The following is a 17,619-nucleotide window of genomic DNA, read 5'->3' on the forward strand; positions in this document are numbered from 1 at the left end:
AGACAGTCCCGGGCTGCTTCTGCCATGGACAGACCGGAGATTAACGCTCCGGGCCTTGGAGAGGATGATTCTGCAATGACCTTTAATGGCAGCTGGACCATCTTCCCCGGGGCTGGTCTTAAGAGGAGGCTCTGCATTCCAGAGCATCCTCTGATCGCAGTTCGTCACCTGTCCTGTCCCTGACGAATCCTCTGGGGACCCCAAGAGCTTTTCCACAGCTCATAACCTAGGCCAGGGTGCTGGCGACAGCATGGGCTCCTCGGTGGTTGATCCCACTGCGTTAGTGCTTTTTCCCGAGCACCATTGGCTGCTTTTTGGCTGGGAAGCCTTGAGCAAAGTCGAGCGGCACTTGCCATTTCAAAGGGCTGCCTTTTGATTTCGTTCTCAGACTCGAAGTCCTGCTCAGTGTGCGACCCCAGGAGATAGGAAGAAATGCGATTTGGAGGCAGGGAGAGGCGGCCGGGCAGGCTAGCTCCGCGAGTGCTGGGGATGTTGAGTTGAGCTCAGGTCTATTTTGAAGCAAGAGTGGACATTTTGAGGCCACATGGAGGAAGGCGTGTGGTGCAGTCTCTCCTCCAGATGTCCTTGGGGTACCTGGTCATGGCCATGCAACGCCGTGGCCTACATTGGTCTCTCTTGTGTTAGCGATGACCTAGGGCCTGGCCCTTCAGAGAAGGTCACTTCCGGCACCTCTTCCACGAGGACCGTCTGGTTAGAAAAGTAGCATCTGGACGAGCCATTTCTTGGCACCGCCCAGTGAGCCGTGGGCCCGCTCTGAGTCATGCCAGGAAGGAATTCTGCGGAACCCTGGATGCTGACATTGGGACCCAGCGCCAGTTGCTCTCATAATCTTTTTACTGGACATGAGGCCTAAGCCTTGAGGGGGGGTGTTGCCCATGGCTCCAGCTGTACCCCCGGGGTGACATGAGGTCACTTATGCGACTTTCAGCCAAGTTTCATCCTGGTGTCCAAGTTCAAGTGTGGGCGTACCTCACACATCTGCTCCCCCCACCACTCCCTCTGGCCCTGATGTCCCTGCTACCACACCTCACCCAAAGGTGGAAACCCTGGCAGGAAGCACCGGAGACCACCCAGGGCAGCATCAACGTCTTAGATATCACCCCACCTCCCACTACTGCCTACTGCTGGCATTGTCTGCCCCTGGGGTCTTCTGATCCCAAAGTCTGACACTCGGACGCCCTGAATATCCTGCCTCCAGACACCCTGGGTGCCCAGCCTCCAGACGCCCTGGGTGCCCAGCCTCCAGTGGGCTTTTGGTGGCACAAGACCTTGCTGGGAGTTGAAATTCCTCCCTGGGTGCTGACGTGTGCTCGGGGCTGTGTGGGGACAGAATCATCACCACGGGGTTGCACCACACCCAGGGCTGGGGTGCCTGGGCCGATGAGAGGACTCTGGTCTGCATCTGGCTTCAGGAAACAGTGTGCGCGACAGCATGTGCATGCCAGGAGGCTGGAATTCGGGGTATTTGGATTTTTATGGGAATAGCAGGGCTGAATATTTTAAATCTGGACTCTCAGAAAATTCAAAACGAGAATTTACCAGAGTAACGATGAAGAGCTGGTCTCACTTGAGAGCCTATAGCATGATAACCACATGGGCAGTTAGAGGAACGAGGAGCAGGACAAGCAACAGGAAAAGGGGGCCCGAAGTAACAAGCACCTCGGCCTGGGAACCTGAAATTGCTGAGGACCCCAGATCTCTTGCTCAGATGTGGGTTCCTTTCCTCTTGCTGTGTGGTTTTCTTTGCTCTTTTGTTAAATTCATTAAGTTCGTGTTTCATTTCAGCTTCAATGGACTTGGGGGGAAACTGTTTTGGAATTAAGGAAACTGAAGTCAGGGGCTCCATAACTGACCTGCCCTAACCCCATGCCATTCATTGCTGGCCGGGCTCTAGGCCAAGTCCCCGTGGCAGGCGAGCAGTCCCTACCGCTTGTCAGTGTCCGGGAGAAGCCTCTGTGTGCCCACTGGCTCCGGTCACCCCCATCCCCCGCCGTCACTCACTAGCCCCACCTCTGGCTGAGTGGCCCCTAGTTCTCCCCAGTCCTCCTACCTGGCAGGACTCAGAGAAATCTGTGGGGTGCAGTGGTCATGCCTGTGGGTCCTTGTGTACATGTGGCACGACCCCACTGTGGCTTCTCCCCCTGCTGCATCGCAGGGAGGGCCCTCGGGGTGGCTGCCCAGGCCTGCTGCCTCCTGCATGCATACAGGCCACCCTGTGCCCCCAGGGATGCAGCATGCACCGCACACGTGGAGAAGCCAGGATGGGGGTGATGAAGAGATGCTGGGAAACTTGGACTGAGATTTGAAGCAGGATTACAAGCTAAGAATTAATCAGACAGCAGGTTGGCAGAGGGGAGAGAAGACAATTCCAAGTTGAGAGGACAGTGTGTGCAGAGGCCCTGTGGTGGCAGGAGCACCACATACTGGAAGGACTGAAGCAAAGCCAGTGTGGCTGGGGCTGCGCTGAGGTCACAGAGTGACATGGCTGATAAGCACAAGGAGAGGTGCTTTCTATTGTCAGTTGTCAAGGAAACAAATTAAAATCTCAATGAGATACAGCACAGACACCAGAGTGGTTTAGGAAGAAAAGGCCGGCTGTATGTCTCCTTCGGTGACAGGCCTGTTTAGCTCTCCTGCCCAATTTTTGATTGGGCTGTTTGTTTTTTCATGTTGAGTTGTGTGAGTTCTTTGTAGACCTTGGCTATTACTCCTTTGGTGGAGGATTATTGGTGCTTTGGTGTTGGGTGTGGCGTGGTCTTAGCAGGTGTGAACCTATACCCTTCAATCATATTCCGTTTTACAAACCAATGTTAAATCGATAAAAAAATATGCAGTTAGAAAAAAGAGTACATGTTAAGTGTGGCAAGATGTGGAGCAATAGAAATTGTTGTACAGTGTGGGACTCTAAAGTGGCACAACCACTTTGGAAATCTGTTTGACAGAATCTACTAAAGCTCAACATTCGCATACCTATTGATAAACAGAATTGATTGCTCCTGAAAGAAATGCATTTTCTGTGCATGAAAAAAAAAACACATACAGATCGGTTCATTGAAGTATGATTCATGATAACCCCAAATACTAACAATTTACCTGTCCATCAGCAGTGCAGATGACAGTGCAACTAAGTCATTTGTTTAAGCACTGGGTAGAATATTATGCAACAGCGAAAAAGAGTAAATTATTGCTACATGCAATAAAACAGATGACTCTCACGTAAAACATTGAGCCGAAGAAGTCAGACACAAAAGAATATTTAGGGTAAGTTTTATTTATATAAAATTAAAAGACAGGAAGAGCTGTTTAGAGGGCTGGAAGTCACAGTCGTGAATTGATTCAACTGCATGCTTTAGACCTGTACACTTTTCTCTATGTATTTAAAATTCAATGAAACCTTTACCAAAAATAGCTCGTAGATCAAATAAAGGACAGCTATTTGATTTAAAATTGTAAATGTGAATGGGAAGAGCATATAAATGAATTTAGGGGCTAAAGGGGAAGAAAGGGTGGTGGCAGAAAGTGGAATGAATGATTTCAACGCTGCCTTGTTTAGGGCATTAATAGCTACTTCCTATGAAAATAGAGAATTAAGTCTATTACATAAAGAGCTAGTTACTAAAGCAACCACTTCAACCAAGTTACAGACTTACAAAATTCCAGAGGAAATAGATACTTAAAGCAAAGAAAATAGGTCAATAGTTAAAGATAAAGCAAAAACAAAAGCAGCAATAAAAATAGACTATCTAAGAAAAGTTGATGACTCAGTAAGACCAAGAACATCTGTCGGTGGACTAAATAGACCAAACTCACTCGTTTTATAAACAGTTTGACTGACTCACAGCGCGGGCTCAGTCACAGGCTCAGCAGATGCATACCTGAAACAAGGTGACTTGCTTGGCACCCAGGAGCTTCCCTTTCCTTGCTGAGTCCTTCTTACATGCCAGGCACCAACGATACTTTCTGAACGACTCAGAAATAGAAATATCATTCTATTTCTCTGCCTGTCTTCCAGACTGGCTCATCTAATTGGAGGGGTTTCAATAAGGAGCGGTAGAACCAGGACTTGACCTTGACCCACATGGAATCTCTAAGTGGGAGCACTATCCATCATTATGAGGACCACTGATGGGGGCGTCTGCAGTTGTTTATGTTGAGAATTAAACTACCTGTTTATTCCATAGATATACAATTATTGTAGCCAAAGTGTTTCCAGATTTTAGTTGAGTTGAATTAACATGTTGATGTGAAAAACCTTTACTGTCTTTTTCAGTTAGTATGTTTCTTGTTTCTTTTCCTTTTTTTTTCATTTTTAAGCAATTAATTAATGCTTGATAGGTATCTAGTAGATTTTATTTCTAAACGGCTTTAATTTCAAATTGAAGCTATTTCTTGGTTCCTTTGTCCAAATGCAGGGAAATTTTGAAGAAATTGCCTCTGGGGTCTAAAATGACTTCAAAACAATGAATATCTTCTAAAACAACTTTACTGATCTATAAGGTCTGAATTGGATAAGAGACTCTGCTAATTTGCAGAAAGTCCAATGAGTAGCACCTGGGCAGCTTGGTGGGTTTATCAGAAGTTTCTCGAAGGTTCTTTCAAGGTCCCTTCCTGCAGTGTCCCTAAAACTGCCTAATTCCTAGCTTGCCCTGTGTCTCAGTTCGGATTCAGGCCCATTGTGGCCCTTATATTGGAGATTAGTTACTTAACTGTGTTAATCCGATGTCTATCTAAGATTTCCAGGTAACCCTCACTCCCAAAGGTGGCAACTCTTGATAAACTGTAGAATTTCAGGCACTACTTTTAAGATTTAGAAGCAGTGTTTCTGTCCAAATTAGCCTGGGCTGTAGAGTGGCAGCTTAGTCACTTATCCTGGAATTGTAAGGTTCACTGGACTATAAATTTTTAATTTGCTTCCAGATGTTTCTGTGTGGAGACAGCTCATGATCACAAAAGGTGGGCAGGGCAGAGCACTGGTCCCAGCAGAGTGATTCTAAGAGTTAACTGTTTTCCATATAAAGCAAAGCACTTTGCATAATGTTTAGCGCTTAGTAGGTACTCAATGGCCACCTGGACAATGGAAGGTTAAACAGTAGGCTTTAGATCTGTCACCTCCTGTATCTGGGCATCCCCTTTCCTTTGCTTGTTAAAAATAAAATTTATTTTCAGTTATAATTTAATCAGTATAATAAACAACTTGTTAGATCAAAAGTGTTGAAGGATTATAACAACAACAAAACTCAGTACAGTAGTGGTTCTCCCCATTGGGGGAGAGAGAAAAGGGGTGATTTATGTCAAAGGTACAAACTTTCAGTTATAATAAGCTTGAATTTAGAGGAGCTGATATAGAGCAGGTGTCTATAGCTAATAATACAGTACCATATACTTGAAAGTTGCTGAAAGTAGATTTTAATTATTCCTACCAATTCCCTTAACTCTGTCTCTCTCTCTCTCTTTCTCTCTCTCTCTCTCTCTCTCTCTCTCTCTCTCTCTCACACACACACACACACACACACACACAAAGAAGGAGTGAAATACTTGAGAAGATGGATGTGCTAATTATCTTGATCTTGGTAGTCATTTTGCATGTATATATACATCAACTTACCACGCTGTACATTTAAATACATAAATATTTGCCTATCTATCAATAAAGTTAGAAAAAGCAAAAGTGTAATAAGAAAAATGATCCACTATCAATGCATTCAACATTCTACCCCACCCCTGACCATCACAAGCTCTGGATGGGGCAGATGGGCAGCTACAAACTCTTCAATTGTTTCCTTGGAAATTTAAATCTTTATTCCTACGTAAGTGCACGTTGATATGAATGGATTTATAAACTTCTGACTTTCTCTTTTGAATTTTATTATGGAAGATGAGAATTTCAGCTCATTTTTGTGACACCTTCACTCCTCTTTAATTCTTCCAATAAAATTGTATCTGAACTGTTGGGTAAATCTATATTCAAGGTTTTCAATATTATGCCTGCGAATCATTGTGAACTACTTAGCCAAGAAGTATTCATTATGCATCACTTTGTGACAACTTTTTGTCTTCCTAGATCTACTTATATTTTAAAAAACATCTTTCCACACTGTGCAATAGGTATAAGTCTTTAAAATTCCCTGCAATATAGTTTTCTATAAGATCAAACCTGTTCAACAATCTCTGTTCTCACTTCTGTTTGTATATTTCTGTAGATTTCCCTTTGAGGCCCTTTCACCTGCCATATTATGAATGGTGGTTTTCTGTGTCTTTCACATAGCTTCCTTCTTGGAACTTTCTCCATGGGCCATTTTCATTCTGAAAATTCTCTCCTGTATTGGAATCCTTTGCTTCTGTATCTTATATTTTCCTCTTTTTGGTATTCTGCCTTGTTTTTGTGGAGCACAGCCTGTAGTAACATCATGGAAGTGGTACATGAAAAACAATTTTTATTCAGGGTCTGTGAATCTGAAAATATATTTATTTTACCATCACTTGATTGATAGTTAGATTGTAAAATTCTAAGATGAAAAATCTTTTATTTTCATATAACTTTGAAGGAATTTTTCTCCCTCCATTCTTCTAGCTATTGAGAATTCTGGTATCATTCTTATTCCTTTTTCTTTGTTTTTCCATACTTGTTTTCTCTTTTTAGAATCTTCTCTTTATTTCTGATGCTTTGAAGTTTGATATGTCTTGGCATGGGTTTTACTTTATTCATCGTACTAGGTTCTTGGTGTTTCAGAGACTTAGTTCTTTCAGATATAGGACATAATTTTATAGTATTTTTTGATAATTTCTTCCCCTTAAAATCTGGATTTCTTCCTCAGCTTTTTTCCTCAGCTTTTTTGTTTTTGTGTGTTGTTTACTTTTTGTGAGACTTCTTTAGTTTGTGCTTTCAAACCCTTCTGTTGTTTTAACCATTTTTGCTTTCATATTGTTAGTCTAAAAGATATTTTTTATGCAGTACCTTTTCCTTTTTCAAAATATCCTATTCTTGTTTCATGTAAGCAAATTCCCTTTCAAAGGCTATTAATCACAATTTCTTTGAGGATTTTTCCTCTTCTACATTATGTTTTCAGGGTTTTTGTTTTTTTTCTTTGTTGTTGTTCTAGGCCTGACTGCATTGTGTCCCAGAGTCGCATGGAGGAGGAGGGTGCCCATGTCACTCCTCATTAGGTTGCTAGCCACTGAGCTCCTTGTTTTGACCCGTCACATCACATGCCCTCCTTTATGTATGAGGTCTCCAAATCAGGAGTCTCTATGGTTGTTTTTTAAAATAAAAATTTTGTGTCTTCTGTGGATTGGGAATGGGAACATAGGAACCTATTTGTTTTAAATCTACATTTTGAATCAATTCCCTGCTTTTATTCCTGCCTCACTTTCATCTTCCAAGATTTCTAAGAATCTAGTTTCTGAGCATTTTTAGAGTGCATGTGTCTTGTTTTTCATCGAAGTGCCACTTGTGAGTTTGGGCTTCATTCTCTTGCTGAGTCATCTCAGGCCCCTTCATCTGATTTCTGGCTCTATAGGTTATCATTTAGGGATTATAACTATCTTTTGGTCTTATCAGGGATGAAGGTTGTATTTCTGAAACACATTTTCCTTGTTTGGGGGGATTTTTTTAAAGATTTATTTATTTACGCAAACAAGAACTGGGGTACAGGCCAAAGGTGCGTGTGTGTGTGTGTGTGTGTGTGTGTGTGTGTGTGTGAGAGAGAAAGAGAGAGAGAGAGAGAGAGAGAGAGAGAGAGAGAGAGAGAGAAGGATTCACCAGAGACAGAGTGGGGAACAGAACAGGCGGATTGAAACACACTGCTGAGGGGAACAATGGGTGAGACAGGAGAGGTTTACTGTGCCATGTGGGTTGCTCCCTGGCCGGGGATTGAACTCGTGCTGCAGTGGCTTGAGAGAGCTTCATAGTGCTGAGACTTATCCCTTGCACCACCAGGGAGGCCCCTGGGGGGAAATTTTGATTGAACACAGGGAAGTGCACATATTTACTCTATCTTAAAATAGAAAAATTATATTTGATTTATTTTAAATAGGTAGAATTAGGTTTTCTCTTTGCTATGGATTTAATATTTCCACATTTTTGAAAAGAAAACTATGTGTTATGAAATGCATTGGTTTTTTTTATGGTAAGGAAATGATGCATATAATACAATTGCTTTGAGAAAGAGAGAGAATCATTCCGCATTAGTGGTGCTTTTGAGGCTAGCTTATACTTTAAGGAATCAAACCTTTTATTTTAAGAACTTTGGATTGAACCATCTCCAAAATTTATGAATATTTCCTACATTATTAAAAAGGAAGGGAGTGAATGTACCCTTTTCTGGTTTCTCAGAGATGTCCTGATAATTCCATTTATTGCACGTGGTATAATTTGGTGGCACCTCTGGGGCTGGTACCTCCTCCAGCACAGAATTCTCCCAGGTACTTTCTTTATAAATTCATCCCCGATTTTGTAGAGGTGGCTGCTGTTTCTAGTGAGTCAATTTCAGGAAGGGCTCCTCAGTCCCCTGATACCTTTCTATATTTAATTGACTATGTAGTGTGTTCAGGAAGAACTGAGATTAGCAACAGAAGCAAAATATCCAGACTGGCCAGACGGGGAATCTTAAATTTAATTCCAAATTCCAGTCAGTAGACTTTGGCGGGTTGGAGTGAGGACAGCTTCTCCAAGCTTCCATGGTTCTGTTGGGGTAAATATCCGTACTGTGCAATAGTCCTGGTCTTGCCTGCTTGTGAAGGGGCAATGCCAGCCTTGGCACCATTGACATATTGGGGTTGGGTCATTCTTTGTGTTGGGGGCTGTCCTATACTTTGTGGAATGGGTAGTAACATCCTCGCCTATATCCATTCATTGCTAGAAGTACACACCCCTCCTCCCTGGAGTAGCTGAAAGTGACTCCAGAGTCGGCCAGAGATCCCCTAGGGTTGGGCGTGGGGCAGCCTGGTCTCCTGTTGAGAACTCTAGGCAGTGGGTCTCCTCTTTTTTCAGGTGTTGTAACTATATTCTGAATATTTGAGGGTATATCAAATGTGAGAGCAATTAAGTGATATAGAACTATAAATCCCCAGAATTTTGTCAAATGTGAAATAATTCATAAAGCACCAATACAGCCATGAATTGTCAAGTATTCATTGTTCTACATATACTGATAACTGGCATTTATCGGGCACCTTTTTTTTTTTTAATCTCAAGCTAACTTTGTGCCAGGCCCTGTTGTAAGTCCGAGCAACACCCTAAGGGAGAAGTTGTCATGGTCCCCACTTTAACAGAGGGGGAGACTGGGGCACAGAGCACTTGGGCCGATGGCCCGCGTCTACACTGAGTGCGAGTGGCAGAGGTGCGATTCATACACAGGAAGGAGGATATTGGGGTGCAGCTTGTAGGTTGATCTTAAGATGCCCAGACCAAGATGCAAGCTCGTGTGCGAGCTTCGTCCGCCTGCCCGTTCTACGCTGCGAGACGGCGGGACTGCACATTTCCCCTCTGCATTTCTGCTCCCTCCGCCGGTACCTGGCATGGAGAGGGACACAGTGGGGTTAGCTGTAGCGGTGAACGGGGCTGAACCTCAGCCTCGAGGGCTGTTGACAAGAAGAACCTCAGCAAACACTGGTGTGTGTCATGTTTCTGTGACAGAAGTCGAGGTGTGATATTGTGGGTAGTGAATGTGCTGCCTGTCTCTGTCCTTAGAGGACAGCTGCCTGCAGGTGGAGAAAACGGTTGATTTTGTCCCTGCAGCCTCTATTCTGGGGACTGAGCTGGTGGTGGACCGGATATGCTTAACAAAAGGCACTGAAGCATGGTCAGGGCCAGGAATATGCACTTGCAAAATTCAGATTTTCTTGGATGATTCCAGAAAGCGGAACCTCACAGCCCCTCTAGGTCCCTAGCAGCCCATGTGCCGGCAGATTCTGAGCTGCTGAGAACTTGAGCTTCTGCAGAATGTTGATGAATCGACTGTCCCGGAATCTGAGTTGAAAATGCTTAGCGGAAGGGAGGGTGGGCTGGCCTATCATTTTTATCTTTCAAAGATAGTTTTTTTTTTTTCTGATCTATTTATGTACTTGTGAAATAACCATGTGAACATGGGATTAATGCGGAAAAATTCTCAGTAAGTTAGAAAGATGTACTTGGTTTAAATGTCCTCTTTTGGGGGGAAGGCACAGCAGGTAATTTTCTCTTTAGAGCTAAAACAGGGGAAATTCTAGAACAGGAAGTTCACCTACCTTGTGGATTCGGATCGGAGAGGCTTTGGTAACAGTAGTAGCTGATACTCAAACACATCAAATGATGTAAATGCTAACAAATACAGATTCATTACCCTTCAAGAGCCAGCCCCATATCACCCCTGCCTTGGGTCTTTCTCTCCGGTCTCCCCTATAACCAGGTCAGCTCTGCTGTCCTTAAATGCTCCAGAGCAGTTTGCGCCTCTCCTTGAAATAGCACACGCCCCACCGTGTTCTAATTCTTCTATTTTCATGTCTTTTTTCCTGCCTGGATGGTGAAGTTCCAGGAGGAAACGATTCACCTTTGTGCCCTCGGCACCTGGTGTGTGTAGGCTGGCATGTAGGAGATGGTCTTTGTCTGCTGGAAGAATGAGTAATAGGAAAACTCATTAAATTCTGTTTCCCACTGGGCAAGAAGAAGACACAGCATTCCGAAATACTCCCAACTTGTGAATAATAAGCAGCTCCTCTTTATGGCTTGGAAGAGGGAGTTCAGGGCACAGCGGAGTTTTTCTTTATCTCCTTCATTGTCTTTTATCCCTCCTCCCTTTCTCTCGGTGTCATGAAGAGTGGGCCTTAATTGTCTCCATTCGAGCCTCTCTGAAGAATACCCCTCTTTTTCTTTCCAGGCGGGTATTAATGAAAATGATTTTTATGACGGGGCGTGGTGCGCAGGGAGGAACGACCTCCATCAGTGGATTGAAGTGGATGCCAGACGTCTCACCAAGTTCACTGGGGTCATCACTCAAGGAAGGAACTCGCTCTGGCTGTAAGTGTGGCTGGGCCTGTGCTTTGCTGGACTCCATGTTTCGGGTCTTATGTTCTAGGGGCCAGAGACAGGCTGGTTGCAGGAGGTTGCTGGTGACGGGCAGTGGAAGGAAAGAGAACAGGAGCGTGGGCAGGAGGCTGGGCTGCTGCAGACAAGAGCCCTGGGGGAAGGTGTGTCTGGTGGAGCTGCGCCCTCCACGCTGCAGGATCAGAGAGAGGGAGCCATAGGCAGGTTAAGCGGGGCACAAACAATGCAGTTGAGACAGCTGACTGCCATCTTGGATTCACATTACTGATGCCCTGACTGGTGCAGTAGACGCACCCCAGGCAGTGGACATCAGGTAACAGGCCCAGTTGTTGTCCGTGGGTAGAAGTAGAAGGAAGGACTGAAGGCTCAGGCAGGTCGCCAGTAAAAGACCAAGTAATGAGAAGAGGTAGATGTGAGAAGGAGCCGATATGAGGCCTGAGAAGGAAGTCCCTTCTTGAAATGGAACTTGGAGTCAGGCTGGGTCAGTAACAAGAAGGCCTGGTAGTAACTCCCAGAGAGGGGGCTGCAGCCCCTGAAATCTCTCCATCCCGTGGCATATACGTACAGTGGAATATTATTCAGCCTGAAAAAGGAGGGAAGTCTGACACCTGGTACAACATGGGCAAACCGTGAGGGCGTCATGCTGAGCGCAGTCAGACAGCCTCAAAGGGCAAACGCTAAAAGGCCCTTCTGTGAGGTGCCTAGAGTCGTCCAGTTCATAGGGAGAAAGCAGTGGAAGGTGGAAGGTGGCCGTTGGCACGGGGGGAGGGGGCGATGTGGAGGGTTAGGGTCAAATGGGTTTGGCTTTCCAGTCTGGGATGATGGACAGAGGTGGTGACACAGCAGCGTGAGTGTACTCAGTGCCACTGAATTGCATGCTCAAAAATGCTTAAGATGATAAATTCTATGCTATGTATATTTTACTAAAATAAACAAAAAAAAAGCAAAAAAAAACCCAAAAAACACCCGCCACAAAATGTCTCCCCCCCCCCACCCAGGGCTGATTGTGGGGACCAGGCAGGGCTTCATCTGCGGGGTGGTTCCGTGGGGTTCCAGGTGTGCAGACACTGGGGCCAGGCCTCTTTGGGTCCACAGCATCTCGGGTGCTTTCTGAATTTATATTGACGTTTTACAAGTTCCTCTGACATCATCTGTGCTGAGGGCCTGGAAGCGCAGACACCCCACATGGGTCAGGAGCCAGATCACGGGGCTGGAGAGTGGCCCTGCCTGTGCTCCCCGTCTGTCCTGCGCTCTTACTTTCCCACACTTGGTGCCTTTCAGCATTTACTAATTACCTGCTGGCACTCATGAAAAATCTGCCCATCATTTACTGGTCAGATTTATTTTAATTCAGGAAAGGCCAACATTAATAAGTAAACTGGGGCAAGAGACGTGATTGTGGCTTCTGTGCGCACATTAAACCCCTTGTCACTGACCCTGAAAGGGCCTCTGACGGTCTCCCCCTCTGATGGGCTCCCCCTCTGACAAACCCCCTCTAGTGATCTCCGCCCCCACCCCGAGCCTTTTTGTTTCACTGTCAAGACGATGTGTTAACACCCAACTATGTTTTCAAATATTACCTGTGAGTCCACTGTCCTTAGGCAAATGTCATTTTTTGCACATTTGAAATCACATTCCATGTTAAAAAGTCCCAGCATTCCTCATGCTGTGACCCCACTTCACGACGGGCAGTTTTCATAGCCGATGATTGACTCGGCCCCTAGTTTCCTACTTTCTCATATCATATTTCAGCAGCATTTCATGCTTTGTCATCCCTTGGATTATTTCCTCCAAGCAGGTTTCCAGAGCCGGGGTAACGCGTGCGCCCCGGCAGCATCTGACTGCATTTGTGCTGCTCGTGCGTCGCCTGCCCGGTGCTCTCACCAGTGACTCCCCAGCATTGTTTCACTGTTTAGTGTCTGAGAGGGAAGCATTTTGGAAAATAATCGAGACTTGAAAGAAAGGCCAATTTCGGGTCATCCACAGGGAGGGCCCTGGGGTCTGGCTATGCACCTGCTGCCCCCTCTCCACCCCCCCCCCCCCCGCCACCCCTGAACCCCGGGAGCTGGCTCAGCGCTGGCTGGAAAGAGCAGGAGGGGAGTCACGCTCACCCTCCACCTCACCCAGAAACACAAGAGGGTTCTGGGTGAACAAGCAATTGCTATAGAACGTTCTTTCTTTGGCTGAGCCAAGCACACGGGGGCAGCTGAGAAGAAAGACAAGGGATAGAGTTCCTTTGTAAAGAGCTGGGTGTTTTTTTTCAGGGCATTAATGTATTCCGAGTGCATTTATCCTTCCGGGGCCCTGCAAAGGCATCGGAGGAGGGTCATATTGTCTTACCTGCTGGCTTAGCGCTGCCTGCTCTGGCCTGAAGGGGTGAGGACCAAGGAGTCCTTTCCCCAGAGGCCTGAGTCAGGCTGGCGGCAGCGGCATCTGGCCGGTGTGGCCCCCAGACACGTCCACAGGCGCCGTCAGCAGTGCTAACTCGGGGCGGCAGCCCCCGCTTCCCCCGTGGCCTCGGTCCTGGTGCAGCCACCCGTGTTCCCATGGCCAATATTCCTCTTTATCGGTGCCCACGTTTCTCCCCCGAGTCTGTGAGCCCTGGATGCGGGGTCGATGGCACCAGATCTGTGTCCCAGGGGCCCTCCCCAGTACTGGGCATCTGCAGAGCTGGAGCTGGATCACTGGTTTCTTTTTTTTTCTTTCTTTTTTTTTTTTCCTTTCTTTTTTGTTTTTTTTTTCTTTCTTTTTTAAATTTTTTCTTTTTTTAAACAATATTTGCTTCCCCCCACCCCCTCAGGTGGAGTCCCCATAGAGTTTCCTTCCCCAAGGCACCCGTGCACCATCACCTCAGTCCCCTGTGCTCCTCCTTCCCTCCCTCTGATCCCTCTCCCTCCTCCTCCCCTGCAGGATGTCTCTGATTTGTAATTGTCTGTTTTTGCTTTGTTGTGTTTTGTGCTGTTATTACTTTTTTTTACACTGATGTCTTATTGGGTTCCCCTGTATTCCTGCTATAAGTGAAACTATCCGATATTTTTCTTTTTCCTTCTGGCTTATTTCACTGAGCATCATTCCTTCTAGCTTCATCCATGTTGCCACGAATGACATGAGTTTATCTTTCTCGATTGCTGAATAACATTCCATTGTGTAATGCAAATGGCCAACAGGCATATGAAAAAAATGTTCAACATCCCTTATAGTCAGGGAAATGCAAATCAAAACCACACTGAGATACCACCTCACACCAGTAACAACGGCACATATAAAAAACCCAGCAACAACAAATGTTGGCGAGGATGTGGTGAAAAAGGAATGCTCCTGCACTGTTGGTGGGAGTGCAGACTGGTCCAGCCACTGTGGAAAGCTGTCTGGAGGTTCCTCAGTCTACTAAAAATGGAGCTACCATACGACCTGGCGATTCCACTCCTAGGGATCTACCCAAAGGACACAAAAATATTGATTCAAAAGAACACCTGTACCCCTATGTTTATTGCAGCACTATTTACATTAGGGAAAACCTGGAAGCAACCCAAATGCCCAAAAATAGATGACTGGATCACTGGTTCTTTAGTGAATGGAGATTGTTAGGAAGTAACACATTGACAAAGGTTTGTTCACAGCAAATGGTAATGAGTTCATTAATCCCTGAGCATGAATAGCTGAGAACTGGCTTAAACTGTCAAGGGGAGGCAGGTGAAAGAGGAGGAAGGGACAGGATTGCTAGATGGATGGCTGTGAAACCGTGGCTTCGGAATCACTGGCAGTGAGATTTCCCTCCCCTGGACCTCAGTTTGCATTCCTTTCCAGGGGGTACCCACTTTCTATCATAAAGTTGTGGGGAAGTGAAATGAGGTGATGCTATGGTGTTTTAAAATTAGCACATACTCCTGACATTCTCGCGGTGTGTTTGTGAACTCCCTCATCTGCTGGCTGCTGGACAACTTTCCCAAGCACGAGGGGTACGGAGGTGAGCTACGGTCGCTTGCCCGCTGGGAAGGCCCAGTCTTGTGGGGGAGCCCACTGTGTGGCAGGTGTTCTAGAATCAGCAAGTACACGCGGACAGGAGAGCTGGTCTCAGGCCCAGGATGCAAACCAGAAGGAGGTTGTCCCAGACTCTGAGGCTCAGCCGTGATCTGTGCCCAGTTCATATCTAACTTGCTGAAAAAAGGGACATGATTCTAATTTTAATAATTTTTCAAATAATTCATGCTATTTGTAAGTGTAAAATATAATTGTTTTAATGATACTGAATTATTTATATTTTTTACCAATATCAATTATCCTTCCCAGTGCATTGCAATTTAGTATACTAATAAAAGCCAATCCTTTATTTCCCTAATTTCAGAAAGTATATTAGATATATGAGTATTACGGTTATAACCAACATGATGATTGAAAAGTTAATTATTCCGCTTGAGGTGAATAGCTGCTTCTAATGACTTGGGCGAAATACCGACAATTTAAATAACCAAATGTTTTAAATTTTAATTGTTTAATAAACAGAACGATTTTCATTATCTCTTGAGAGTCTGTAAATGGGTCCTTAAAATGAAGTTGCAATTTGATGGATGAGTTTGCAAGGCAAGGAATCTGGAAGGTTCAACTAGTTGGCTGAACTTTTAAAAATTAATCAGGCTAATTAGCTAATTCGAGCAGGTTGAACGGGGCATCTGCCGCAAGCGCAGTCTCTGCCTGAACACAGGCCCGAGGACGCTGGTGTCCTATCTGCCTGTGAGAACCTTAGCAGAGGGCCTGGGCGTGGGCTTCCCTTCCGAGAATTCTGATGAAAGAAAGGAGAGGGTGAGGCACCCACCCAGAAGCAAGACAGGGGCGGGAATGGCCCACCCCACCCCGCTTTCGTGTTTATGGCAGGGGAGTCTGTGGAGAGAAAACAGTTGGGGTGGCCATGGAGGGAGGTCCCTGCGGTGAAGAGGGAAGGAGGAGGGTCTCCTGCCCCCCTGAGATGGTAAAGGGGTGGGAGTGAATGTCGAGGTGGATTCAGATCTTTGGTGAAGTGGGGCGCCTGCCAGCAGTGAGTGTGGCAGGTCTGAGGGTCGGAAGCTGGCAGCAGGAGCTTCTCTGGCCGGCCGCCCAGGGCCTGCTCCTAGAATGCAGTGGCCCCTTGGGCCACGCCGGGGCTCCCTCCGCTAGGGGGCGGTAGAGTTCAGGGCAGGGCAGCTGAAGGAGGTGGAGGGACCAGGGTGTGCAGACCTGGCAGCAAAGCGTGCTAGGTAAACGGGGGTGCGGTTGAGACCCTGCACTGCTGGGAAAGACCCCAAAGCCCTGGGAGAAGAGGGCAGGCCACGGCGCCCTGGGGAGGTGTTTCAGAGGTCGTGGGCGCCTGGCGGGAGGACAGCGCTGTGTGAGGGCCTCCCTGGGGCCAGGGAGGTGGTGATTGCAGTGGGGGGAGGAGGATGAGCAGAGGCTGAGTGGGGCCGACCTCTGGGGATCTTGGGGGTGCAGGGCTGACTGCTCAGCACCCCTGCTGGGAGAACCTCTGAGACCAAGCTCAGGAGAGGTGAGGAGAGGGTTGCTGAAGGGGGAGGCTGGGGTCTATGAGGGACAGAAGAAGGATGATAGATGTTCTCTGGGGGACGTTCATCCAAGACGGGGAGCAGGTGGAGCCTCCCCAGCGCCTTCCTCCCAGCTGCGGGCTCCTCAGCTTCCAGTGAGAATCGGGGCCTGCCTCTTCTCTCGCTCTTTAAGTTAGTCTGACTTTATGCTCCCAGGACTGATTTTGGCTCCTGCAGACCAGCGCTGGGCCCCACACACGGCGGCCTTGGGGTGTGGAGGGAAGGGCACTGGGCCGGGCCAGGAATCTGGGAGGACGCCCTGTGGGCCCTGGAAGCAGAGCTCAAGGTGGGGCTGCTGAGGGTACCCTGTCATGCCGAGGCTGTGGGTGCCCTGTCATGCCGAGGCTGTGGGTGCCCTGTCATGCTGAGACTCCCTGCTTGCTGCAGAAGGATGTGTTTGGCACCTGCATGGGGCTGGGGAGACAGAAGCTTCCAAATTCCGTTCTAAGCTCTTTGGGAACTATTAGTTTTGCCAAATTTGGCCTGAAATGAAGTGTTTTAATGGAACCATCTCCAAGTTCAAGTCGAAGGCCAGGCAGGCAATCATTTCTTCTTTCTGTGTTTTGCTTCAACTATGCAGGGAGAGTTATTTGAAACTAAATCAAGTTCTCTTTCATGGCTCCGTGGCTCATACTTTCAGAGCCGGCTTTCTGGGTGCCGATGATGAGAGGGCGCGTCCTCAGGAGGTGAAGTCTCTGAAATGGAAACCTCCTAGCACCTCTTCCCCGGGGATGAAGCTTCCACCCTGATTTATTCAGGGTCCAGTCTACCCCAGGACACCTGCCAGCACACCGTGAAGTTTCTCTCATCTGTTTTCTGCGAAGAATACCTTCTGTTCTGCTAAACTCCCGAGCTGTTCCCCCACCTTGGCCCTAGGGTCTCCCTGCCGCCTGCCTTCATGAGTCTCCTGGCTCATTGCACTTGTACCACAGGAATCTCCTCTTCGTTCCACAGACACAGCAAGCACGCACCTGCCCCAGGGCCTTTGCACTTGCTATCCCCCAC

At 46.8% G+C, this 17,619-nt stretch overlaps 1 protein-coding gene across 1 annotated transcript in view; it reads left to right on the top strand.

Annotated features, from left to right (window-relative positions):
- The window catches only part of CPXM2 (carboxypeptidase X, M14 family member 2), a gene marked incomplete at both ends in the record, with an annotated part of 76,744 nt that overhangs the window by 19,603 nt on the left and 39,522 nt on the right, over positions 1 to 17,619 (top strand). The window contains one exon of the mRNA XM_084245622.1: positions 10,875 to 11,014. Coding sequence (XP_084101748.1) covers positions 10,875 to 11,014 — 140 coding nt within the window. The remainder of the gene's footprint in view (positions 1 to 10,874; positions 11,015 to 17,619) is intronic.

The sequence above is a fragment of the Talpa europaea genome, assembly GCF_964194135.1.
Source record: "Talpa europaea genome assembly, chromosome: 10".
Classification (NCBI taxonomy): Eukaryota; Metazoa; Chordata; class Mammalia; order Eulipotyphla; family Talpidae; genus Talpa; species Talpa europaea.